The 27,372-nt window shown below is 43.3% G+C and overlaps 1 protein-coding gene and 1 non-coding gene across 4 annotated transcripts in view; both read left to right on the top strand.

Moving 5' to 3' along the window:
• The window catches only part of FGF1 (fibroblast growth factor 1), a 102,442-nt gene extending 98,121 nt beyond the window's left edge, over positions 1-4,321 (top strand). For 2 of the 3 annotated variants that reach the window (XM_067732116.1, XM_067732115.1), the window contains one exon: positions 996-4,321. In XM_067732116.1, the coding sequence (XP_067588217.1) occupies positions 996-1,190 (195 nt within the window). In that variant the 3' untranslated portion in view covers positions 1,191-4,321. The remainder of the gene's footprint in view (positions 1-995) is intronic. The other variant, XM_067732117.1, reaches the window with a different exon arrangement.
• Positions 4,322-16,387: 12,066 nt separating this feature from the next.
• Positions 16,388-16,494, top strand: LOC137222812 (U6 spliceosomal RNA). Its single transcript, XR_010942603.1, has one exon. It is a non-coding gene; the product is annotated as a U6 spliceosomal RNA (small nuclear RNA).
• Positions 16,495-27,372: the final 10,878 nt, after the last annotated feature.

The raw sequence follows: 27,372 nt of genomic DNA, 5'->3' as shown, positions 1-27,372 counted from the left end.
CGGATGCGCAGGCCCAGCGGCCATGGCTCACGGGCCCAGCCGCTCCGCGGCATGTGGGATCTCCCCGGACCGGGGCACGAACCCGTGGCCCCTGCATCGGCAGGCGGACTCTCAACCACTGCACCACCAGGGAAGCCCTTATCACCCATTTTTAAAACAGCAGGCATAGTATGCCATTTTGATAATACCCTAAGTTTCTATCGATATGGCCCTATCTATGTCTCTCTGTGTGCTCATACATAAAGAGGTACAGAAGGATGTTCATCAACTGTTAGTAGATGCCTATATCTGGGTGGGTGTGCTTTGGGGTGATTTTTTCTTTCTTTTTTTAAAGTAAAGTTGTGATTTTCTTTTTACAAGTACCAGTCTTTTGATAAGTAGCAAAAAAAAAAAAAAAATCTATTCTCACTGAAAAAAAAAATCCTTTAAGTTCCAGGACATGTTTTATGCTTAGGACACATTTTATGCAAGCATTTATGTTCATAACAACACTAAAGTAAAACCCTGATACTGTTGGTGAAAATCACAAGGGTGTAAAGTATAATTGGTAGGTTTTCATTTATTCTTCAAGACCGAATTTAAGAATGCCCCACTGCATCACATTCTGGTTTTACCCATTTTGGATGCTTTTCATGGTCAAACCTAGGTGCCAGGCCTCTGCAGAGACAAAAGACCCAGCTCTACCCTTAAGGTACTTAAAGTCATTCAGGATTTCCCAAGTGGGAGACTCTAGGGTCCTGAGCAGAGCAGATGTGAGGGGAGTTTACATAACAGCAGATGTACATTGAAGGCTCATTATGTACTGGGTCCCGTTCCAAGTCGTCATTTCTATCCTCAGAGACAGGTTCCGTTATTTTCCCAATGTCGCTGAAGAAGAAACTGAAGCACAGAGAGCCTCACTAATTTGCCCAAGGTCACACAGCCAGTAAACAGAGGAACCCGATCTAAAACCACTCACTAATCATTCTACTCTTTCCCGGTTTTATTTTTTTTAGCAGACACCCAATGAGGAATGTTTGTTCCTGGAAAGGTTGGAGGAAAACCATTACAACACCTACGCATCCAAGAAGCATGCAGAAAAGAATTGGTTCGTTGGTCTCAAGAAGAATGGAAGCTGCAAACGCGGTCCTCGGACTCACTACGGCCAGAAAGCAATCTTGTTTCTCCCCCTGCCAGTCTCCTCCGATTAAAGAAATCTGTGCTGGGTGCTGATCACTCCAGAGGAGCCCGAAGGGGTCCTCACCCGGTTGACCCCAAATTGTACCCTTGATCGTTGGCCGCGCTAACCCCTGGCCCACAGAGCCTAAACTTGTAACGTGCTTCTAAACGCCCAGTTCACTTTTTTTGTAAAGCCCTTCACCCTGGCACAGTTTGGAACCGAGGGACCAAATGGCTTTTAGGGGCCAACTGGCTGGCCAGTCTGGGTCTGGTTTGGAAGTCCAGTTGCCTCTGGGCATCTGATGCAGGCTGAGCCTCCTAATGCATGGGTGGAACCAAATGAAGTGTGAGCAGAGAGCTGCCAAGTGGGCTGTAACTGCATGCAATTCCCTCTACAGAGTAAACCCTGCCCGCAAGTCCCCTGAATATCTGGCATGACTCCCTTTCATCCTTTCAATCCCCCACGATTATTAGCAGAGAAGCTATGGCTCCGTTAGAGGAAGGCAGCTTTCCATGAGTGGAAACAGGGATGAATAAATTCCCTCTCAGAAGGGATTCAAATGGCAAGGGGAGACTGACTGGATTCTAGTGGACAGCTTAGAAGGATGGGATCTCAAGGCGCAATGAATGAAGGCTGAGAAGCTCAGGCACAGGAGAGCAGAATGAAGGCAAAACCTTGCGAGTTCTTACAACGCCTTGACTTCCCCAAGGTTATTCGGCAGCAGGAAGCCCCTCGATGATGTCAGGTGGAGAAGAGAACTAGGTTCTTGATAAACGCCAGGACTCTGGGTATTGGGAAATTCATTTGGGTCTGGGGAGTGGGTGTGGGAGTGATGAGAAAGGGAAACATGGGCTGAGGGGACATTATCCTCCAAAGAGGATGGTTCTAGAAGTGAGAAGGAAAGAGAAGGGGATGCCATGACCTGTGCTTGGCCACCAGAAAGCGGAGGCTTTGGGGTCCTGGGGCAGTGCTTACAAATCACATGGGCATCTTGTTTGACTGCAGGTTCTGGTTCAGTAGGTCTGCCGTAGAGTTTTCCCATTTCTCACAAGCTCCCAGGTGCTGTAGATGCTGCTGCCTCCCCCCCCCCCCCCCCCCCCCCGGTACTTTAAGTAGCAAAGTCCCTAAAAGCGTTATTCAAATGAAGGGGGCTCAAACCCGACCCTCCCGGCCACACCCTTAAAAATGCACGTCCCCTGGATCTTCCCGCACTCAGGCAGCATCAGCAGTCACGCCTGAGTTAAGGAGCCGGGGTTTAAGGCACTTTGGCCCAATGCCTGTAAAATGCCCATTTAGAAGATATACAAAAGCATACTTCAAAAACGTTAAACGCTCACAAACAGCTTTTCCCAAGACGCCATTTGTGTGACGGTGACTTATATAAATATGCTTCCTGCTTAAAGTAAACTTGACCCAAGCGGCTAGCAAATTAGAAATACCATTCATCTCTGACATGATGCTGTTGCCATGTAAAGGCCTTTAATAAGCCATTTAAATTTACTGTGAGACTATACCTTTTAGGCACATTTAAAAATATATAGCTCAAAGGCAGTTAAACTGATTAGCACTCAGCCACTGAGAATGATAATAATAGGATATGATATATAAGCTCCTCAATTATCTACTACTTAGACTACATTTACCTTAGAAAATGAGATTTCTCTTTGTTTTCCACTGTGCTGTTCTAAATTTTCCTTTGCAAATGGGGATTCTTAAGCAATGATATAATTGTGCATAAAAACTGATGAGAATGCTAGCTCATGTTTTATGATCAACTGCAGTAATTATTAATGGAATGGTAATTCCTTAGTAACTGAACTATTTTGAATGGAAGAAAAATGACAATTTGTGAAAGTTCAGTGTGATACTACAATTGTGGAACTGAAACACGTTAACACTACAGTTATATCATTCTGCATTTGTACAGCAAAACGTTTCATAACTGTTTTTGTTTTTGTAACTTGGATAAGACAATTTGATTTTATTTTAGTAAATCTTTGCAGGCAAGTTGGGAATAGTGCACTGTGGCTTGACATCTCTTGACTATGAAGATTTGGCCAGAAAAAGGTACCCACAGAGGAAATCCAAGATATTTATAATGGTCCATAATTTTTAGTGTATGAATCAAATTCAAGTATAACATTGGCCAAAAAAAATGAAAGCTGTGGCTAACAGATGAGATGGAAGTCTGTGGTTGCAGAGACCCAAGGCATTGAGAGGAAGTACTACTGTGACCTTGACAACCTCAGCCCAATCGCTATTCCTGTATTTGTTCAATGAATATGTAAGTGCCAACGGTGTGCCAGGCGTTTTATTGGGTCCTGAGGCTCCTGGGAACCTTGTGTGTCTGGTTTGCTGCTGTATTCTCTCCCAGGGCATTATATTTATGACGCAAGATGCTGAGGATTCATTTCTTTCAGTCAAGTAAAAACAGAGACTTTGTAGGTTCCTGCTGAATAAACAACACGTCCCAGAAACCAAGGTTTTGGAAGAATTAGCAATCCCCAGCGTAAGATAAACCTCTATGGAAGTGTCAGAGGACATGGCAAGGTAAACCTAACACTTCAACTGCAGAACCGTGTCAGTTCAGGGGGACCACTTTCAAATCAGGAAAAAAAAGGCTGTCCGGTCTTGTAAGGAGGGAGTCAGTGGCAGCTGCCTGCTCCGTTTTGAACATGTTCTCGTTCCTCAAACATGGAGCATTCCTGTTGCTCTCTCTCTCCCTTGAGAAAGTCCTGGAGCCATCTGCCCATCAGATGCCTCTCGTGTGGATTCACTTTCAGGCCAACTGTTAGGAATTGCCTGACGTTCTATACAAAGCATCAGGAAAGTATATGCTTTTGGATTGTTTTCAATGTGGTGGTGGAGGTGGTGGAGATCTGTTTCCTTGGAAGGGGTGATAATTAAAGCCTCCTATGGCCAACAGTGTGGACTTACAAAAAACTGACTGGAGCATCACATGTTACTGAAGATCAGGGTCCTTGCTTTGTGTTAGAGACGGAGCCCAGGCCCTCAGCCTTGTAGAACATACTGTTCAAATCAACCAAGTTCCTGGGCTACAAAGCAGACCTCTGAAGCAGAAGATGCCTGTCATTTTACATCACTCTCTCTCTTTTTTTGCACCTTAAAAATATTAATAAATGTTCCACTTATAGGGGATAATGTCTCTCTGACTTTTTGAGCATCATCATGTCTCATCTTCCTATTGAAGGACTTAGCCAGCATCCCTGAGGTGTGGCTGCTTGGTTTTCTACACTTAGCTTGTTATCAGATATGAAACTCTGAAGGCTGCTAGGAAGAATATTTTTCATTTTGTTTGGAAACCTAAGGCAATCATGGTGCTTTTCTAGGGATCCATTAGGGAAATATATTCAGGAAGTTTGCCCCCTGAAGCAAGGACCATAACTAACTCAGCTGACACTATTTCTTCATCCGTAGCACATGAAATTATGCTACTATCGTAAAGCTGACCAGTTTGTGCTTCGGCAAAAATACAGGGACCTGAAAAAAATTTTAAGGACTTATTTACAATTTTAAGTCAATGGCAAGAGGTGCATCTCTTGCATCTCCAGGACCTTGATGTGGGGCTAGAGGTTTGCCCATCAGATTTTCTGAAATTATTATCACATTGAAAAACATCTCCTCAAATAAACTCCTGAATCTTATGACTTCTTATTCTTAGGAGGAAGTACACTGTTGCCTAGACATTGTGGCAGAATCAGATCACACACATGCACACTCGCACACATGCAAACATATGCACACACTTACATATGCATGCATGCTCACATATACACATGCATCTATAAAAAACAGTTGGGCGGTGTTTGCTCACTCAACGAATTACATATCACCATCAATCCCTCCTTTTCTTTTTAAAGTTGCCTAAGGCAGTATTCTTCTACTTGTTGGAGCTTGAGCTCCAACAAGTAGTAAGAACTTCATTTTTTCTATCCCATTTTCCAACCCAGCACATATATTACCTTTAACATACACACAACTGAAACCAAAAAATGTCACAAAATTATATATATGAAATGCTCTGAGATTTTTCTATTACACTCCCCTAAAAGAGGCTGGTCAAAGATCAATTAAATGGGGTCATGACATTCAGTCACAACCACAGTTTGAAAAACACTGGCTTAATGTAACCATTCTTCTTCCCAAAGATGACCAGACTCTACCAGGATCCTGTATTATGACTTTAGTGTTTTCAAAGGCACGGTTTGTTCTTGAATAAACAGTACAAGGGGACTTCCTGTTACCCACGAACCACCTGTTTTGAGGGCATCGTGGATTCTTTTAGCTGGTTTGCTACTAATGCAATATGAATGCAATGATGCAGACCCCACAGGCAGCCACTGCTGCCTCCAATGCTGGTCTTAGCAGATTTCTGCTCTCAGAGCCCCGGAGACCTTGACCCTCTCCCCTGCTACGGAATTCTCATCACTTTGGGGCTTGAGGTCATTCCCTCCTTAACTCCCACAGTCTTCACTTCATTCCTCTCTCTAGCCCCAACAATTCCTACTTCGTAACCATTTCTAAACAATACATGAAAAGTGGACTGAGCCAGGAAAAGACTAGAAACCCAGGGCCTCTGAGCATCCTCCCCAGCCTCCATCACTTTTTGGAAATGACGCTCTTATCTACCTAAAAAAAAAAAAAAGAGTATACCATTCATGACTCAGTCACAAGATAAACATCATTGCTACCAGACTATATCTTATTCAGAGATTCAAAAATTCCCATCTTTGCTGAACCAACCGAAAAGTGTAACCCTGTGCCCTAAATGTTTGAGGGGTTAGGGTGACTGAGAATTGGCCTCTTACGGGGGAACTGGACTGCAAAGAGAAAAATATAAACGAAGTCACCTTTCATAGTTCTCTGAGTGACGTCCTGCCTGCCCTGTGGCAAAGGGGGGAGGGGAATCCCAAATCCTTAATCGCTTTGGGGTTGTTAGCATATTAATAAGCATGGTAAAAGTGACACACTAAACAAAGATGCGCCCTTAACTCGACTTTCACAAATTAAAAAAAAAATGCTTTTCAGGAGCAGTAGTGCAAAGTAAGAAGCCCAGGTAGGCAGTGGGACGTGTATGCTTTCCATTTCAAAATTCCTAAGGATTTGTTTGACAAGCGTTAAAAGTTGAAATGATAGCTCATAAAAAGTGGCACACCGCCCCTCCTTCCTACTTGGCTCCCTAAACCTGCTCTTCACCCCCAGAAAGACTCTCTTTGCCACCATACGTAAAATTTACTCTAAAATCTAGGCAGACAACTTAGCACCTGAGACGTGGGGATCTGACATCGGACGCTCCAGATCCCCAGGATTCATCTAATATCCTCTCAGGCTACAAGGGAAATGTACTAAGTGCGTCTTGGGATCCTTCTGTAACATGGTACCCACTTTGCGGTTGACATATTGACCATGACATACTACGCTGTTAGCTTTCCACCAACAGCTATAAAATTAAAGAGAGAAACCAGGTCACACACAGCCTGAAGCCAGAGAGTGGATTCGCTTTAAAAAACGCGTATATTGTAGGACCTTGTTTTGGTGTTTTGGGGTCTTCTGGGGGGTCTGAGAATGTCTGTGATGTGGGGAGGGTGTACTTCCCAAGTTGCTTCCTTCCTTCTTGGCTTCCCACTGTCACACAGGCTAAATTTATACACTCAGCAGCTAAACATTGGTGTCTATTTTATTATATAAACAAGCAAAACCTCACCATGTCCCCGATGTGCTTTTCTATCAGCCTTAATGAAGGGTTGGGCATTCCCTCTTTGGAACTGTGTTCAGTGTCAGGATCTGGTGCACTTGGCTGCAGCTTCTGGGATGTAGCTGTAGGCAGGCAATTTGTGCAGATCATCACAGAAACACATGTCATTGTGATTTTCGTATGTTTTCCTGCCTCAGGAGAAAAATTTTCTGTGTGACCTAGCGATACATAAGAGCAAGATGCCAGATTATTTTACTGATTTGCCTCAGCCCCAAACATTTTCTCCAAAATAAGTTATAGGAATGTTATTCCATATTAACATGTTTTGTGTAAATTGTAGAAGCAGGACTGCTCATAGCCTGGGAATGTCAATTGCATTCAGAGTTCCATCAGTTCCTATAGAAATGAACGGTAAAATCTATGGCATTCTCAAAATAGGAGCACCTGCGTTAGGATCCCTGCATCTGACCTGGGAAATGGTGTTTGTTTTAGAACTGGCCAGATTATTTCTGATGAAATACAGGATAAAAACCCAATCCAGGGTGGTTGCGCAGAGGGGACAAATGAGAGAGAAACTGGTCTCTTTATCCTTGGTGCTACTGGAACATGTCACATAATATTTAATTGGAGTGAAGACGAGAGATGGTTTTACAGATTGCTTGAAAATATGTAACTCCCAAGCAACTTAAACATCTGGGGAGAGTTCGATACGGCAGAAGCCTAGTCCATCCAGTCCAGTCCGCAAGATGAACAGCAGCAATAAATTGAAAAGGAAGCATCTTTCCTCAGTTCCCCACTAATTCACCCACTGCCTACTGAGCGTCTAGCACTGGGTTAGTCAGGGTCTGATCAGGAGACAGAAACCATGGCAATAATTTAAACAGGAAAATGTTAATGGAAAGAATTTTTAACTAGTAAAAAGGGATTGACTACAAAGGGGAAAAGCGATCTCTGAAGATAAGTGGAACAGCAGATGTAGGGAGCCGTTACTATCCCCAAGGCTGAGGAAAGTATTCAAGGAAGGAACAAATTTGCGAGGGGCCCTTCTCTGGAGAACGAGATTCAGACTTCATGGGCTATGGCCCACAGGGGATGGAGTATCTCACTACGGTGCTTCAGGGAGTTTCCCACTGGAACACTGGTGAAACTCCGGAAGCAACTTGCTGGGGTGCCAGTGACACTCACTGGAGGTCGTGTACCACCAGGTCTCCAGCAGGAAGCTGCACAGTGGCCACTGGGCCACAGGAGCAAGAAAAAAAGCGCAAGAACCGCAGGGAAAAGCCCCTTCCTCGCGCAGTGGCCCTCCAGCGCCCTCTACTGACAAACCTTAAGTTGGTTGCTGGCAAAGGAGAAATGATTACATGGTCCAGCTCCAGTATCAAAACATGATTTAAATACCATGCTGGGCACAATGAGAAGATGAACAAATGCGGTCCTCACCCTTAAAAAGCTTCTGACAGCAGTGAAGAAAGTCCCTACGTGAAAGCATCAAGTGTTTTCAGCTTTGTCCCTTTAAAAAATGCCATCTTTCTAAAGCCCTCTAAGCTTCTCTGTATGTTCAAGGTACTTCCTTTAGATATTGTTAAGTCAGTCACTCATTTAAATCACCCAAACCAAAGTACTACCCACATACAGAAGAAGGTAACTCTGGGGTCAGACTGACTGAGTTGGAGTCCTGGCTCTTCCATCTACTGATTTGGTAACTTGGGGCAGGTTACTTAACCCTCTGTCCTCTGTTTCCTCCTCTGTAAAATGAGGATACACACAGTACCAACCTCACAGGCTTGTTGGGAGGTTCCAATGAGATGGAGACATGCAAGAATTTTTAACACAATATCTGGCATATGATAAGGACTGAATAAACATGTGCTATTATTTTTATTAAAATATGATTATACACACTATGTAATATGATAGGGCTTAAAATGATCTTTTAGAGTCTCCATTTAGGTTCCCAGTGATTGTTTTCATGAACTTACATTTGGAGAGAGGTTGCTTCACAGCAATTCATTTGAAAAAGACACAAGAATCTTAACTGCCTCCAAGCTTACTTCTGTAAAGCACAGATTACGTTACGGAATTGTCCTACTGTAGTCTGAGCTGGTTAGGCCACATCTGGGCTACTGCGTCTCATTTCAGATGCTGCATATTAAGTTTCGCAAATTTAAAAACACGTTACGGGGAGGCTAAAAGACGAAGAGTAAGGGGCCAGAAAAGCATATGCCAAAAAAACAGTGGAAGAAATGAGGTGAGTTCAGTCAAGGGAAGATTTAAAATGAGATATTATGGCTCTCTTCAGATCGTTCAAGGCTCATTTTGTTTTTCTTGGTCATAGCCAAAATGAATACAGGTATTTGGAACTTGACGAGGAAGCGATTTTTGGTTCGGTATAAAGCAGAAAACATTTCTAACAACTACAGCCATTCCAACCATGGTTGAAGCACATCCACAGACAGTGACTGACATCTGCCACTCCCGCCTCGAAGCCTGGATGGGCACCTATGGTCGACTCTGTGTGGCATCATCCAGGTCTCCCTTCAGAAATGACCCTCCCAGCTGCTGACAGTATTACCTGCAGGTAGATGGCCTTGGTGAGGAGAGCCGCCTTGCCCAAGAGCACGCCCCTCTGAGGTGGCTTGCGTATGGACATAACTGCCCGGCCAACTTCGGGCAGCCCTGAAGGATCATTCCAGCTTCAGACCTTCTCATAAAGTCAGCTGAGGCCTCTACACTGAGACTGCCTCAACTTCTCCTTCTGCCCTGTCCTGCCTCCTTCCTTCCTACAGGTGTTGATCCTAAGATCCCTAATAAACTTCTGGCATGCTAATCTTCATCACGGAGTCTGCTATCAGAGAAGCTTGTCTGGGATAACACTTCTCCAGGATGCTCGAGGCACTGCTCTGAGCAGGGTAACTGCAAAGGTCCCCCACAGCCCCGTGACCCTATACAGTCTGTGGGTATCCAAAGCTGAATGTTCTAAGTCTACAAAGTTCCAACCTGTCTCTACTGCGTGCGTCCATGTGGATGACCCTCAAGAGAAATCTCGGCCTTCTTTCTACTCATCTGACCTGCGGCTGGCCTGATGTCACTGGGAGGGGCACCTGTTGAGTCATTAAATTGCTCATTCAATCACCTGTCCAGCCTTTCAATAAATATTTATGACGGCCCAAATATGCACCAGGCCTGGTGGGTGCAACAGTGCACAAAGAGGCTCTCTCTTGGAGCTTACGTTCTAGTGACGGGAAACATATGAACATACTATTTCCCAAATTTCAGTCATTTGCATACTGCTTCCAAAATGTTTGCCTATATGCCCATTGCCTGATCGCGGTACTTCTCATTCATATGGCTTATGAAAGGTGGATTCCCAGTTTTACCTACTTTAGGCCTACTGCAAGCAGAAATATTCACAAAGGGATAAGCTACTACTACATAGATTTGTTTTTAGTATTTATTAAACATAGAACTTTAAAAGAAAAAAATAAACACCTGCATATCATCTTTGCCATATATATATGCCACACCCTAGGAAACTATTCACACAAAGGCTCATACAGGGGAATGTAAAATTGCAAGTGTGACAGGTGTTTACAAAGGAGAAGTATTCAGTGCCCTCAGAATATACAATGGGGGGAATTTAACTTCGCGGGCTTCCCTGAGGAAGTGAGCTGATATCTGCAAGAAGAGTAAGAGTTGACTAGGTAAAGAGGTGGAGTGTGTGCTGTGAAGAACATTCCAGATAGAGGCACCAGCATGTGCTAAGGCCCTGTGGCAGGAGGGAGCACAGTGCCAGTGAGGCTCAAGAGTGGAAAGCACGTGCTTTCCACTGAGGGTGGACTTTCCACTGAGGGTGCACTGAGCCAGCCAGCAAGGCAGAGGTCAGCGATGGAAGAGGGAAGGCAGGTGGACTCCACCCTCCAGCACGTGTAGGTAACCAAGTGGAAGCTAAATATATCTACACGACCATTCTCTCTCCCCCTTGCCTTCCCCACACAACTGAATTTGTATCACTTCTCTAGACCCTCTGCCAAAGGACACAAATAATCAGTATCAGCATGCATGTTTCTGGCCTGGGTTCAAATCTGGACTGTAAAATGTATTCCAGACTTAAAAGTTCGGGGGTTGAGGTTATATTTGTTAAATATTTAGATCTTCCCCTGAGGCTTTTATTCATTCCATCCAGCAGGTGAAGTACAGGAAAAGGTTTTTTGTTCCCAACAAATCCCCGTATATCCAAAAGGAAAGCAAGGTTTGCCAGCACAGTCAAGGGAGAGAGAGAAAACAAGAAAGCAGGGATTGTGTGTCTGAGTTCCATTCATATGGAAAACATGAACTAATTGGTGTCTTCGTGCTGCTGCTTCCAGAGATTCTGAATTTAACGTTTATGTCCAAGTTTGGGTAGCTATGCTATTAATCAGTCCAAAAACAAATGAAGCAGCTTAAAAAGAATCACACAACCAAAAACCACATCCTTCACAAGATAGAAAAACAGAAGGATAACTTGGAAACTCTTCAGGCTTGGTGCCAGTTTCAGGGTTTGGGGGGGGCAGATTTGGCGGCCTGATGGAGACGTCTTAATCTGGGTATGAAAATAGATTTTTTAAAAATGTTTACACAGATCTAATGAGGAAAACTTGACGGACCACATTACCCTTGCAGTAACTGGCTTCTAAAAGACCTATGATCAAATAGCAACCCCACAGAAAGAACAAAGAAATGCAAGAGACAGAAAGAGAATATAGATATAATAGATTATTTTCTGTCTCCAGATTCTGTAAGAACATGACTGATTAAAACAGCCATTCAGAATTTATCTTACTCCTTTTTCTAGACGGCACAGAGACCTGCCTTCCTGACAACCAAACAAAGAAGAAAAGTTCCTGCTGCTACAGAGACGGGATTGTAGCACATACTGGAGAAAGAAGGGAGAAAAGGGCTCAAATGAGGAATCCGCTCCCCAGCTGGGGAACATGATATATGAACAAATCATTAGAAGGCAACAGGGGAGAGCGCGGAAACAAACGTGTACAGGGTGCTGCAGGAGCCCAGATGGGAGGAAAGGTTCTTTCCAAGGGAGGTGGGGAAAGCTTCCCAGAGGTGGTGTGTGACCTGCGTTGGAAGAGATGAGCAGGTGTCTGCCAGGTGGGAAAGTGGGAAAAGGAAGCAGGACCACGGGGTCTCACCCCGTTCCTGGATCAGGCACTGGAGAGTTAGCTTGTAACAGGTGAGTTATACACAGTCAAAGGCAGCCCTGAAAACCTGCAGGGAGGTGGATGCACCATCTCCCAGGAAGTCTCTGGCATGTGTCTGGGCAGCTATGTCACATGAACGTTGTAAATAAGTAAACACTGTAATCACACTGAGCCAGCAAAGCGCTCCCGGTACGAAGGGCCCAGAAAACGTGGGTAACAGCAGAGTCCTGCCTTGCCCTCTCTCCCCTGGAAGCACATATGCATGGAGTAGACTGGCAGGCAGATCACCCACGCTATTTATCTTTCTCCTTTTTTTCTCTCTCTTTCTCTCTTTATTCCCCCATCTCTCCCTCCTGGGTGAGTAAAGTTGGTTTCTTCTAAGTTACCTACATGTGTGCGATGTCACTTTCCTGCCAAATATAGGGCATCAGCTTGGAATTACCCAACTCTGCTGTTAAGTATATGACTTCCCTAAGCCTGGGTTTCTCCATCTCTTATACAGGGAGAATATTAAAACCTCCTTCATAAAGTTAATGATTAAATGAACTAATCCGTGCAGACTGCACAGCACAGAACTCTGCTTGGTACAGGGTAGGTAGTCAATAACCATTCACTGCAATTATTATTACTCCAATCAGAGGAGACAGCGTGTGTTAGGACCTAGAAGTGCAAAGGAGAATGGTGTGTTTAAAGGATGGTATGCAGCATAACTAGCAAGAGGTGAGGCTAGTAAGGTAGGCTCTGGGGAATTTGTACAAGTTCTTTATTGCAGGACTACGTTCAGTCTCTGCCTTTGGGCAAGAAGGAAGCAATGGAGACTTCAAGCAGGTAAGTCATAACTCCACATTTATATTAAACTGAGATAGGTCTGGTTGGAGTATGGAAGAGAAGATGGGAAAACAAGCCAGGAAGCTACTGTAGGAGCTTGGCCTTAAGATAATGAGAACCTGAACTGATGACGATGATGATGGTGGTGGTGATGACTGTCTTAGTGAGGGTTCCACCAAAACAGATCCTGAGACCATGACATGGGTACAGGTTGGGAGCAGACCCCAAGAAGCACAAGTGAGGGAGGGAAAGTAAGACGGGGATGGCAGAAGGACCAACGAAGGTGCATCACCGATCAGGTCACTGCTGTGGACTTGGGGGGGCGGGGCGCGGGCTCAGTTCCCCTGGGAGCCTCTTAGAGATAGTGGAGAAGACACCTCAGAATTGCCCCAACAAGGAAAGTGGGTACTTATCCATTGATGCCATCCTTCTCTGGTTGTGAGCTTCCACTGGACGCGTAGTCCCGGCATTTCTGGGCTTCTCTGCCTCCCGATTGAGCAAAGTCGTGTAACACCCAAGGAAGTCCTTGGGCAGAGAAAAAGAGGGAGGCAGGCCCTTGAAATAAGAAGCTGTCAGTCTGTATGGGGACTGTCCACCAGGACTGCACGCGAGCTCAGAAGTGGCTGAAGAGATATGCAGCAGGGCGTGATGATGATGATGATGATGATGATGATGATGGTACTAGCTACAGCGGGTAACCTTGTGAGTGCGTACTATGGGCCGGGCGTGGTGCGAAGCACTTCATTTAAAGGCATTATATTACAGTCTTTCTTACAACCCCTAGAACATGATGATGCTATTAGTATCCCCATCTCATAGATGGGGAAACTGAAGCACCAAAGGGTTATGTGATATGTTCAAAGTCAAACAGCTAGTAAGTGATGAAGCCCATGCTTGGGCTGATGTAGTCTTGACTCCAAAGCCCACACCTTCAATCACCACTGTATACTGCCTCAGAGAGAATGGCAATGAGCTCGGACGAAGGGATGAATCTGAGAGTGGTTTAGGACAGTGCTGTCCAATATGGTAGCCACTAGCCATATGTGGCTACTGGGTACTTGGAAATATGATCAGTGCAACTGAAGAATTGAAGCTTGAATTTTATTTAATTTTAACTAATTTTAATTTAAATAGCCATGCATGGCTACTGGCCACTCCATTGGACAATGCGAGGTAAAGATTTGGAACACCCTGCCCTTGAAGAAAGTGACAATGACTTAGACCTCTACCAACATGGCAATGTTACAATGCATCATGAAATGTGTCACAGTTAATTAGTTACAAAGAGTATTTAAAATTCTGAAATTCATAAACTTTTTATTTTTGTATTTAAACAATATTTTAAAAAATAAAACTAACGTAGGTATATTGTTTTAAAAGTCATATGGTACTACAGGTTTTTAACAAAAGACAGTTGCCCCCCTTCCTATCGTACTCCTGGTTCCTGCTTCCCAGAGGCGACCACTTTCATTCCTTCTAAACTTCTCTCCTGATACTTACCTTTGTTTTTCTAAACAACATGTTGATATTTCATTTCTTGATTTTTCTTCAATATTAAATAGTATCTATAGTATATATTGGTTTCATTCTATGGAAGATAAGGATTTAGCTTTTTACCCTAGCCCCCAGCCAGCTATATTATAGCCTCCAGCCCATCCCAGTGACCTTCCCATCCTCCCTGTATATTCACATGACATTACTGGTCAGTACAAGATTCAATGCTCACATTACTAAAACTATGTAACCATTAGTTACAGATAAGCCACACAGATGATTGCATGTCTTTTCTTATACAAGTATGTTTTTCATTTCCTTCATTTTCAACTTTCTCATCACTAATTCAGCCCCCACATTTCTGACAAAAGCTCTAATAAGCCTCTCAATACAATCAACCACATTATTTAGCAGTTCAATTTTCACTGAGATGTCCCTCCTGGAGCCCTCCAATCTGTGCGGCTGCCCTCAGGGCCTCCTGTGGGACAATCTCCCTGTGATTTCCTCCACTATTTTCCTGGGATTTCTTGTGCCTCTCTCCTGTTTTAGCTCTGCTGCTCCAGGATCTCACGCAGTCTTCTTTTTTATTTAGTCCCCCAGTTTCGAATATTTCCTCCAGTAGCTTTTTTTACAACTGGTCACGTGAAAAGTTATTTTAAAAGAACTTTGTGCCTGAAAATGTCTTCATGCTAACCTTACACTTGGTTGACAGTCTAGCTGAGTATGAAAGTCTTAGCTGGAAATTATTCTCACTCAGAAACATGAAGGCATCGCTCTTCTGTCCCCCAAGCTTACAGTGCTTATGTGAAGAAGTGTGATGCCGTTCTGATTCCTGATCAATTGAATATCAGCTCTTCTCCTCTCTGGAAGCTTTCAATATCCTCTTTCAAACACCTCCAGTGTTTGAAAGGTTATAATAATGTGCCTTGGTGCAGATCTTTTTATTCATTGTGTTGGGTGTGCACTGGACCCTTTTAATCTAGAAATGCATGACCTTTTGAGCTAAGGAATTTTCTGGTAAAACTTAATTTTCTCCTTCCCATTTACTCAGTTCTTTCTCTCTCTCTCTCTCTCTCTCTCTCTCTCTCTCTCGCTCTCTCTCTCTCACACACACACACACACACACACACTCCCCCCACCCCGCCCCCACCTCTCACAGTTCTATCTCTCTGGAGACCCCTAATTAATACAATTTGTTAAGCATGAAAATAGTAATACGATTTTGTAAAGAAAAGCCTACTGTTTGGAGATGCACGCTGAAGTGTCTAGGGGTAAAATGTCATGATGTGTATAATTTACTTTACAATGGTTCAGCAAACACACGCACATAGATAAAGCAAATACGGCAGAACGTTAACTACTAAATACATGTGATGAGTGTGTGGGTCTTTATTATATTCTTTTTACTTTTCTGTTCAAAACTTCCCAGAATAGAAAGTCAAATCAAATAAGAAAATGAAAAATCAGGGCAGTAAGTAGGAATTGGCACTGTTGGGGATTCATCTGATGCCGCTGGTAATCAAGTAGATGAAGTTTTAAAAGCTTCTGTAGAGAAGTGGGGTACACAGGAGACTCTTGAGCAGGAGGGAGGCAAGAACTATTATCAAGACTACTGCTCACCAGGAGTTTCGAGAGCTATACCGTTAGTGACGGGATGGACCAAGGAAAAGAAGTCTATCCATTGGCCTACGGATATGGGTGTCCTCAGCTCTGTATTATGAGAAAGAAGAGTTTCCCTCTAAGAATTTATAATCATGAGCCTGTGCTCAAGTAGATTTGGGCTACAAATTTATACTACATGCCTGGCCTAAGAGCTCCTGGCCTTAGAAATTAAAATAAGACGATGGTCCATGATATTCTCTGGATGCCAGGAAAAGCAAACAAAAACCTCTCTGCAGATTCAAGCCCCCAAATCAGGATGTACTATTTTTCCATGTTTAATGCGCTCCCAATCACTGGTTCATAATCCAAAAACTACTTATAAAAAGCTGAATGAGAGTGCTCACTTCGGCAGTCCATACACTAAAAGTGGAATGATACAGAGAAGATTCGCATGGCCCCTGCGCAAGGATGATACACAAATTCGTGAAGTGTTCCACATTTTTTGAATTGGGAGATTGGGATTGACATATATATGCTACTATGTATAAAATAGATAACTAATGAGAACCTATGGTGTAGCACAGGGAACTCTACTCAATGATCTACAGTGACCTAAATGGGAAGGAAATCTAAAAAAGAGGGAATATAGGTATACGTATAACTGATTCACTTTGCTGCACAGCAGAAACTAACACAACATTGTAAAGTAACTATACTCCAATAAAAATTAATTTTAAAAAAAGTTGAATGAGACAGAGACAGCAGACACAATAACTTGTTCAGCAGCACGGCTGAACACCCAAGAAATTCATGTGCTGGAAATACTAGATATTAATTGGATATAGACAATAAAATAAGCATAGTTAAAAACATTTTTCAAAAGGGACTTATAACGTGAGAAACTAAAAGACTATTGGACTTCCCTGGTGGCGCAGTGGTTAGGAATCTGCCTGCCAATGCAGGGGACACGGGTTCAAGCCCTGGTCCAGGAAGATCCCACATGCTGTGGAGCAACTAAGCCCGTGTGCCCCAACTACTGAGCCTGTGCTCTAGAGCCTGCGAGCCACAACTACTGAGTCCGCATGCCACAACTACTGAAGCCCGCATGCCACAACTACTGAGCCTGTGCACCTAGAGCCCGTGCTCCGCAATGAGAAGGCACCGCAATGAGAAGTCCACGCACCACAACAAAAAGTAGCCCCTGCTCACCACAACTAGAGAAAGCCCACGTGCAGCAACGGAGACCCAACACAGCCAAAAATAAATATTAATTAATTAACTAATTTTTAAAAAAAGAAGACTATCATGGGCCCTAGTCAGACTTAATTCAGAAAGGAATAAAATAGAAATTCAAATGAAAAACAGAGATATTGAAATTAACAACCAAATGGGTGGACTACTTCCAGACGACTGAAGTGATCGTGAAACACTCACACAGATAATAATGATAAAAACATGATTTTAAAGAAGTTTTTTAAAAGAGCAACCCTGGAGAGAGTCTGAAAGAGGAAGAAGAATGAGAGTTTACTCTCAAAAAATTGCCACAGTAAAGGGTAAGAATTGAGCGTTTATGTCTTCCTGGCCTGAGGTAATGCCCAACTCTTACAGCTATAGCTGTAAAAAGAAAAATAGCAGTGGAAAACCACAGCCTTACCAGCTAAGGTGCCAGAGATCAGAGTCCAAGGCTGAAAATGTAGGTAGAAGTCTACAGGAAAAATACTGGCAGCACAAAGAAACCACAGAAGGAGTATACAACTCTGAGTATAAACTCTGCCCAAATCCCTGGCCAAGGGCTAAACTACGCATGTGTAGGAGGAGGCCCTACGCGGCCTGGTGAAAAAGCGGGCCGGAGCCAGAGACAAATCTGCTCCTGAATAACAGAGCTATGTGCAGCCCTATCTGTGAGTCTGCTGCCTTTTTTTTTTTTTTTTTTAAACTGAGTAAACTTTCCAACCATGTGCAAGTCAGGTGCCAGAAAGTTGGATCTTACAAGCTTGAAATATAAGGGACAGAGCCCCGAACCATCCAAATAGCTAGAAATTAGGCAGAAGGGAACCCCTAGAAGAAAATCAAAAAAGAATGACTTCCATCTCTGTTGAAATCCTTGACTAACCAGCAAATCATAGAGAAACAGGAAAAATCACAAAGGACCAGGAAAAAAAGTAGCAATGGAAAGCCGTATGAATACAGATATTAGCTGCTGCGTATCAGAAGGGAGACAAAGTTTGCAGTTGGAGTCCAGACAAGTTAATTGCCTACTAGAACCAATTATATCTCTATATCTATCTATCTATCTATCTATCTATCTGATAATATATATAAGATGAATACAACAGAATCTATAGTTGCCATAATGTACTATCTACAAGGCCCAATTTTCAACCAGAAGTTACTACACATGCAAAGAAATATTAAAGTGTGCTCTTAGGGCTTCCCTGGTGACGTGGTGGTTGTGAGTCCCCCTGCCGACGCAGAGGACACGGGTTTGTGCCCCGGTCCGGGAAGATCCCACATGCCGCAGAGCGGCTAGGCCCGTGAGCCATGGCCGCTGAGCCTGAGCGTCCAGAGCCTGTGCTCCGCAACAGAAGAGGCCACAACAGTGACAGGCCGGCGTACTGCAAAAAAAAAAAAAAAAGTGCGCTCTATACTCATGGGAAAGGGCAGCCAATAGAAACTGACTCTGAAAGGTTCCAGATGTTGGGTTTAGTAAACACAGACAAGCAGTTACCATAAATATGTTCAAAGAATTAAAGGAAATTGGGGTATAATATCAAATGAACAGCTAGGAATTCTCAATAGAGAAAGGGAAACTAAAGCAAAACAAAACAAATGGAAATTCTAGAGGTGAAAAGTAAAAAACTGAAATTTTAAGAGTTTACTAGATGAGCTCAACCACATTTGGGGGTGGCAGAACAAAGAATCGGAGAACTTGAAGACAGAAAAACAGAAGTGCCCAAACAACAGAAAGAATAAAGACTGGGGAAAATTAAGGAGAATCCCAGAGATCGGAGGGTACAATGTCCAAATCTTCATTACATATGAAACTGGAATTCCAAAGGATGAGGAGAAAGACAAAGAGCCGGAGAAAAATATATGAAGAAATAATTGTTGAAAACTTCCCAAATGGGCACAAGGAAACTCTTAGGGGTGATGGAAATGTTCTGTGTTTTGACTGTGGTGGTAGTTCCATGTGTGCATACCTTTACCAACAGTCATCTAATTGTACAATTTAAACAGATGTGCTTTACTGTACATACACTGTATCTCAATAAAGTTCAAAAATGTAAATGATGAAATATACCTCTCCTGTCCACTAAAAAAATCCTTACAAGATGGCTTAAATGTTATGGACACATCTAAAGAGAGAATATGGGTAAACAGAAAAATAATTCTGAAGAAATTAACCAGAACACCGTGAGATCAATGAGAGGTCAAGAGACAAGGAAAATAGAATGAAAGGAAGAGCTGTGGTATGAGAGATGAGTGGAAATGGGGACTGATGGTATTTGGAGCAATTTCCACTGAGAATTTTCCAGTTTTGATGAAAGACATGAATCCTAAGGTTTAGGACACCTAAGAAGTCCTATGCAGTATAAATAAAACTATAACCACGTCTAGAACCACAGTTGTGATTATGGAGAATGCCATAGAGAATATCTCAAAAACAGCTAGAGGAAAGAGTGATTACCTATAAAGTGGCATTTATAATGGCAGCAGACTCTTCAGCACAATAGTGGCCAAGAAAGAGTAGAATCTGGTCTTCTAAATGCTGTGAAAAAACAAATAACCCACTCCCTGCTGATACTTCGTAACCAGCTAGAGTCATTTCTGAACAGCACCTTCTGCTGTGAGCTTTCTTGTTACCTCTTCACTCCCAGTCCATCAAAATATGTCCAGTCTCTTAGGCTATTAAGGGATTTTATTTAAAGTAAACAGTGTTAATGCACTGAGGGTGTTAATGATTTAATACTGTGGACTGCCTGTGTTGACTTAAGCCATTTTTATTATAAAATTAAATACACACAAATATATAAAACTGGGTATAAACTCTTATGCTTATAGTTCTTACACGACTATTAAACCAAAATTATAAATAAGCATATGTGATTTATTTTTAAAGAAATTTTAAAAAATTTCAATGCCAATAAAATCCAAAATACAGACATAAATATGATAGATACGATTTTGCTGAGATTAAAGAACTGAAATTGTGTTTAATGGCAGAAAGATATAGCTGTGTGTCTTCTCTTTTACCAAAGGAGGTTCAGTGTGATGGGTCTGGAGTCAGGCTGCCTGGGCTGAACTCCCACCGTTTGATACGGGCAAGTGACTTAATCTCTTTAAGCCCCACCCCCTCCCCTGTAAAATGAAGATGATGAGTACCTACTCAGAGGCATGTTGTGAGGATTAAGTGCAACAACACGAGCAAAGTACTTAGCCCACAAAAAGGGGTTTATAAATTATTATTGTTGTGGTGGTAATTTGTTCTTTTTGATAATAAACCCATTATATCTTCTATTCCATTATTCTGAAAGGGTAATCAATTAAATGTGGTACCCTAAAATACAAAACCAAAAAAATTCCATCCAAGGGCAAAAATCCTAATGAACGTAGGACTTACAAAGTTGGTTCTTTGCTGCATCTTTGCCTGTAATGAAAAAGGTACCAACTATACCAGCTTTTGAGATTGGAAAGCCTCTGTTAGTGGGAGCCACCTGAGTACTCAGTTCACACACCCTGTTTTCTCTTCAGTCTACCCTGTGACAGGATGTCAGTGGCCTTCCTTTGGTCCCACTGTGGGTTTAAACTCCCATGCAAACCTGGGAACTGAAAAAATACGGCCAGACTGAGTCACAGGGTAATCATCCAGGTGATCCAAAATAGGTTTACAGCCCTTTTTAAAGATCCTCCCAGAAACGGAAAGACACACACACACTACCACCATCACCGCTCTAAGATTTAACAGCTTCCTGGACATGAAGAGATTTAAGCCAAAGGAGTCCCTCCAGGGGTGAGAATCCTAGACCTGGTGACAGGCTGTAGCAGGAGACCGGAAAAGGGAGCGTTTGTCATCCTTTAGGGGCAAAGAATGCTTACACGTTAAAAACAAAAAACAAACAAACAAAAAACATACAACAACCACTCAGTCTACCAAGAGGGCAAGCCCAACCGTACAGAACAAAATCTTATCATTTTAGTCTTTATGGGATGGCAATTTATGATAAGAAAGGCTGGGCTGAACCATCTCTACCATGTTTATCAAGGGAAATTTAATAAGCAAACTAGCAACATTGGAGGAGAAACTTTTCACTACTTTAAAATACAACCATTTTTAAAAAATGACTTTAGCTCCTATCGTATACAAATGCAGTGCCTTAAATTATAGCTCTCTCTTAATTAAGGAAAGTCTATCAAGCTCTTGGTCCCAAAGGTACATCCTTGAAGGTAATCAAAATCTATTCCCCATACTTATAGTTTAGGTTGGCCCTATGCCAATTATTCTAAACGGATAAGGAATTAGCTGAGTTACCTGAGTCTAGGTAGGTGGAGACATATCTTACAAATAAAAGCAGATTCTTCTGAGAAACTTATTTCTCACTTGGCACTTTCTGCCTCTATCTTTAAGTGCTCTCCCACTGGCATGGCAAACGTTGGTGAAATGTAGCAAAGACCACATAAAGTAGATCACATGAAATACTTAGCAAAGACCACTTTGACCCAAGCAAGCCATTATACCATGGCCTGAGAAAGGTGCACACAGAGGCTGGCTCCAGTGGTGGGCTCCAGCCCATCACCTGGATCCCACTTTCCCTGTATCCAAACTGTGACTGCCTTCCCCCTCCTCCGAGAATCCTGAGGCAGCTAATGAACAAAAAATTGGTGGAATTCCTCAAATCCTTTAAGAACACTAAGTACAAAGAACAGTGACTAGACTTAGATCAAACACCAGATTCTTAGGAAACAGAATTCGCACATATAAGCCCCCCCCCATGGCGCCAGTTGCCAATTTAAACTAAAATATGGGAGTGGCCAACAAATTAAAAGCAAGGACTCAAACAGACACTTGTACACCCATGTTCACAACTGCACTATTCACAACTGCCAAAAGGGGGAAGCCACCCAAGTGTCCATCAACAGATGAACGGATAAACAAAATGTGGTACATACAAGGAAATACTATTCAGCCATAAAAAGGAACGAAGTGCTGATACATGCCACAACAGAGATGAATCTTGAAAACATTGTACTAAATGAAATAAGCCAGACACAAAGGGACAAATATTGTATGATTCTACTTATTTGTGATATCTAGAATAGGCAAATTTACAGAGACAGAAAGTAGGCAAGAGGTTAGTAGGGGCTGGAGGGAATGGAGAGTTACTGCTTAATGGTTACAGAATTTCTGTGTGGAGTGATGAAAACGTTTTGGAAACAAATAGTAGTGATGGTTGCACAACACTGTGAACGTAATTAATACCATAAAACTATGCACTTAAAAATGGTTAAAGTGGCAAGTTTTGTGTTATATGTATTTTTTTTAGCACAATTTTTTAAAATGAGAGAATCAAGTCACTGAAAACAACCCAAATGTCCTTCAGCAGGTGCCTGGATCAACAAACTGTGGTACATCCATAAACTGTAATAAAACTGAACAAACTATCGATACACACAACAACTGGGATTAATCCCAAGGGCATTATGCTGAGTGAAAGTAGCCAGTTTCCAAAGGTGACACACTGTAAGATTCCATTTAATTACATTCTCAAAAAGAAAAACTCGAGGGATGGAGGACAGACCAGTGGTTGCCAAGGGTTGGGGATGAAGGGAAGTGTGTGCTCATAAAGAGATAGCACAGGGGCTTCCCTGGTGGCACAGTGGTTGAGAATCCGCCTGCTGATGCAGGAGATGCGGGTTCGTGCCCCGGCCCGGGAAGATCCTACATGCTGCGGAGCGGCTGGGCCCGTGAGCCATGGTCGCTGAGCCTGCGAGTCCGGAGCCTGTGCTCCGCAACAGGAGAGGCCACAACAGTGAGAGGCCCACGTACCACAAAAAAAAAAAAAAAAGAAAGAGATAGCACAGTGGTTCTTTTGGGGGGTGATGAAGCAGTTCTGTACCTGATTGCGGTGGTAGTCATATGAATCTAAGCATATGTTAAAATTCAGGGCTTCCCTTGCGGCACAGTGGTTGAGAATCTGCCTGCCAATGCAGGGGACACGGGTCCGAGCCCTGGTCTGGGAAGATCCCACATGCTGCGGAGCAACTAGGCCTGTGAGCCACAACTACTGAGCCTGCGCGTCTGGAGCCTGTGCTCCGCAACAAGAGAGGCTGCGATAGTAAGAGGCCCGCGCACCGCGATGAAGAGTGACCCCTGCTTGCTGCAACTAGAGAAAGCCCTCGCACAGAAACGAAGACCCAACACAGCCAAAAAAAAAAAAAAAAAATTCAGAACTACTCATCAAAAGTTTTTTAAAGTGAAGTTTAAAAAAACAGTGGGGTAAAAGGAGAAATAGCACTCATTGCTATCACTGCTCTTTGTAACCTCTGATCACCGCCTCCTCTCTTGCACCTCCCTGTGTTTCCCATGGATTTCTCTACCTCTTAAAATACCCAAAGATCAGAGTCTGGAAAACATGCTTTGTAAAATTATAATGAAGGGTCCATATTGCTATTCCTAGAAGGAGTTATTTTCCCTGCACCTCATCCATCCACATATAATCACACTGTTTGTCTTCCTAGCCTTGATACCTTTCCTGGACAAAACCTGATTCACTCGGTAAAAGAAATGTGGCTGTGTCCAAGTGCTACCGTCCACAGGGTCCTGCAGAGTATCAGAGCACACATCTACCACGACACAATGAGGGAACGCTCAGAGTGCTTCCTCTGAGGTCCACACCTGGCAAATTTGTGTTCTCGCAGTGGAGCTTCCTAGATTGTTTAACAAGGACAGTCCCCCCATCCCAAACCTTCTGGTTTCAGAACTATGAGTGCCTGTAAGGATCCAGTCCCACAAAAGCCCACATCTAATGCTCCATCTAACAAACACACCAAAAAGCTGTGGGAAACTTTGGATCCAAACCAATGGTCTGCAGGAGAAAAACGGGAAGAGAAAGCTCCCAGCTAGCTCATGTTTCTGTGGCAATTCATGCTACACTGGAAGCCCCTGGGGCATTATTTATGGAGGCTACAGACAGCTACAGGCTCTGGGTGGGAGCTGGGCAGATGGGAGAAAGCGGACAGAGAGGCACTGGCCTGCTTGATCTCATCATGTTCTCCCTCACCTCTCCCCGCTGGGCAGGGGTGTCACCCAGTGAAAGAATACGTACAAGCAAGCCATTCATCAGGTCCCTAATTTAAAAGTTGGAAAGCGTAACTCTGGAGCTGGTTTTGTCATCTTCCGACACCTCATTAACCTCGTCACTGTTCTTCTGTCGAGGGCAAGAATCTCGGGAATTACTACAGAGGTTCCGTCCTGAACACTCAAGCAGAAAAAAGAAACAGCAACACTTTGCCTGAAAAAGAACTCCCCCGTATGACCACAAGAGTTGTGCCAGCTCACAGATAAAACAGGAAGGACGTGACAAGGAGAAGATCTACCCAGACTTCAGTAAACTTAGGAATATTCATCTTTATCCAGAGAGAAACAGAGGAGGAATCATAAATAATAACCAATTTTTCATAGGCCTTTCTAGTAAAGGGGAAGATGTTACCCCACTTCTCTCTGAAGGAGACATCTGAGAAGAAATAGCCAGGGATTTGAACCATACTGTGTACCAAAAAGCTGCACGTTTTGTGAATTTTGAACTAAGCCCAAGTATTTCTTTTTTTTTTTTTCCTCTCAATGGCAAAACTAAACTTAGGGTTTTTTTTGTTTGTTTGTTTGTTTGTCTGTTTATTTATTTTGTCTGCGTGCAGGCTTTCTCTAGTTGTGGCGATCAGGAGCTACTCTTTGTTGCGGTGCGTGTGCTTCTCACTGCGGTGGCTTCTCTTGTTGCAGAGCATGGGCTCTAGGCACACGGGCTTCAGCAGCTGTGGCACGTGGGCTCAGTAGTTGTAGCACTCAGGCTCAGTAGTTGTGGCACACGGGCTTAGTTACTCCACGGCATGTGGGATCTTCCCAGACCAGGGCTCGAACCCATATCTCCTGCGTTGGCAGGCGGATTCTTAACCACTGCGCCACCAGGGAAGCCCCAAACTTAGGTTTTAAATACATAAATAAAGCCTAGGAATGTAGTTCAAACTGAAACTATGTCCATTTATTTTCTGAAACAGATAAAATGAAATATAAAAACATTCACTCAACCAAACAAATATTTCTCTGTCTGGTATCACGGACACGGGAGGAAGCTACTAGGCTCTACTGGAGCAAAAGCATCCAACTCCATCTCATTACTGGTGAGAATTTGGTAAGACTTAGGGAGAAGCCCAAGGGAAGAATCTACAACTCTAGGTCTTATCTGAATCTTGGGCATTCTCGCTTGCCCACAAGATCCAGAAGCGCTTCCTTTCTTGGTCCCCTATAAAAGGAAAGTTACAGAGCCCATTCCCCCCACCACCACCAAAAAAAAGGAAGAAGACATCAAGAGGCCAGAAGATGAACTCTAACACACTTACCTATCTTCTTTGGCCTAGAACAAGTCACCAGGGCTGTGACACTGCTGTCCAGCCTCTTGGATCCCCTCCAAAAGGTCTCATGGGTACCTTCATCAATCTGAACAGAATGGAAGGGATGGGAAATGTGGCAGACACAGCAAGGCCAGATATTTTCTCTCTCCTACTTAGGAATGAATGGTGCATGTGGACAGACTGCTAGACAAGCTGGAACACTAATATATTCTGGGAATGCTGACATCCTAGGCACAAAATATCGAAAACGGGTGATTTGTAGAACAGAGGACACGTGAATGAGCCCCTGGCTCTCTCCTCGGAGAGCAAAGGACAGTGACACGTGCCTGGCCCACAGCCCTAACCATCTTTCAGCATCTCTTTTGGTTGCCTTTTTTTCCTCTTTTTTTTGCATAAGGGTCTGTTCTTGGCCTCTTCCACTCTTGTTGGGTGACTACAGCTGTTCCTACATCTTCAAAGAGAGCCTCTCCCCCGACGCCCCCCACCCTGTGTCTGCCCTTCCTTGGGGAGCTGTGGGTCTGTATGTTCAACGACCCACCAGACATTGCCAGTTGGTTGATCAGCAAAATCCTTGAAAGTCTTTAGCTCTGCCCTGCTCAGTCCCGAATCTATTCCTCCTCATTAACCCACGAAAATTCAGAGTTCCAAAGCAAAAATTACTCCGAAGTGATTCCCATGATGCTTTTTTAGTCTCAAAATCAACAGAGTTCCAGCAAAGAGAAGGCAGCCAGAAGGTGACCACGTTACACGGACACACCAGTCCACCCTGGGCAGGCTAGGTGGATGGGTGGATGGGTGTGGGGAGGTATGGGCAGGAATGCATGGGGAGCAGTTCCCAGGAGACAGAAGTGGCTCCTTGAAAGTTGGAGAGGCTGGTCAAACAATCCACTGCCAGCTCCAAGAGCTTTCCATATTTATGCTCAGTATAATCATTTAGAGGACCTACCTTATTGTTCATAAGTAAGGAAAATTACAAGATTTCTGTGGGGTTTGCTTACATCTTGGGATATCAGGACTTTTATAGCTTCCTTTAGCAAAGTCACCATGTGCTTAAGTAACATAAAATCGTCGAAAGAATGAGAGAAAAATCTTCTAGAAGGAATGAATGTTGAGCAGTCTCTGATTCTTGCCCCCTCCTTCAGGTTCTTCTACTGTGCCTGACCATTGCCTCTAGCTGAAGCAGAGACAAAATAAATTTCCTTTGTTTCCATTTATAATGTCTCAGATCAGCTGATGACTTTACCAACAGCATTATAAAACAAACAAGGAAACATAAATAAGGAACCCTTATGTCCTAACAGACAGTTTTAGAATTTGAAATCCAGACATATTTAATCACCAAACTCTTTAACTTTCTTTTAATAAATGCGGAAACTAAGGCCCAAAGAGAGTAAGTGAAGGGCCCAAGGCCACAAAACTACAGTGTGGTAGCGGCAGAACCTGAATTTGGGGACTTGCCTCTCCATCTTATGTCCTTTTCATTCTCTTATGATACCACTCTTTAAAAAAGGTCTTGATTCCCTCCTTCCTCTTGAGGTTCGCTCCTCCTTGCCTCTACTACGTGGCCTCCCCGAACCACCTTGGTTCCTTGGCTCATGGGAACTGGTTCACCCAACTATCTTTCTATAGTCAAGGTCAAACTCCAACCACTCAAACAAAACAACCCTTTTTCCTTATAAACCTTCCACTCAGTCCTGGTTTCCCATCCAAGCAACAAGTCTGGTTTACAATGTAGTTACCTGGGAATGCGGATTGAC

Source organism: Pseudorca crassidens, chromosome 3, assembly GCF_039906515.1.
Source record: "Pseudorca crassidens isolate mPseCra1 chromosome 3, mPseCra1.hap1, whole genome shotgun sequence".
NCBI classification, from domain to species: domain Eukaryota; kingdom Metazoa; phylum Chordata; class Mammalia; order Artiodactyla; family Delphinidae; genus Pseudorca; species Pseudorca crassidens.
Note: the sequence above shows the minus strand (reverse complement) of the source record. Positions and strands in the feature narration are given on the sequence as shown.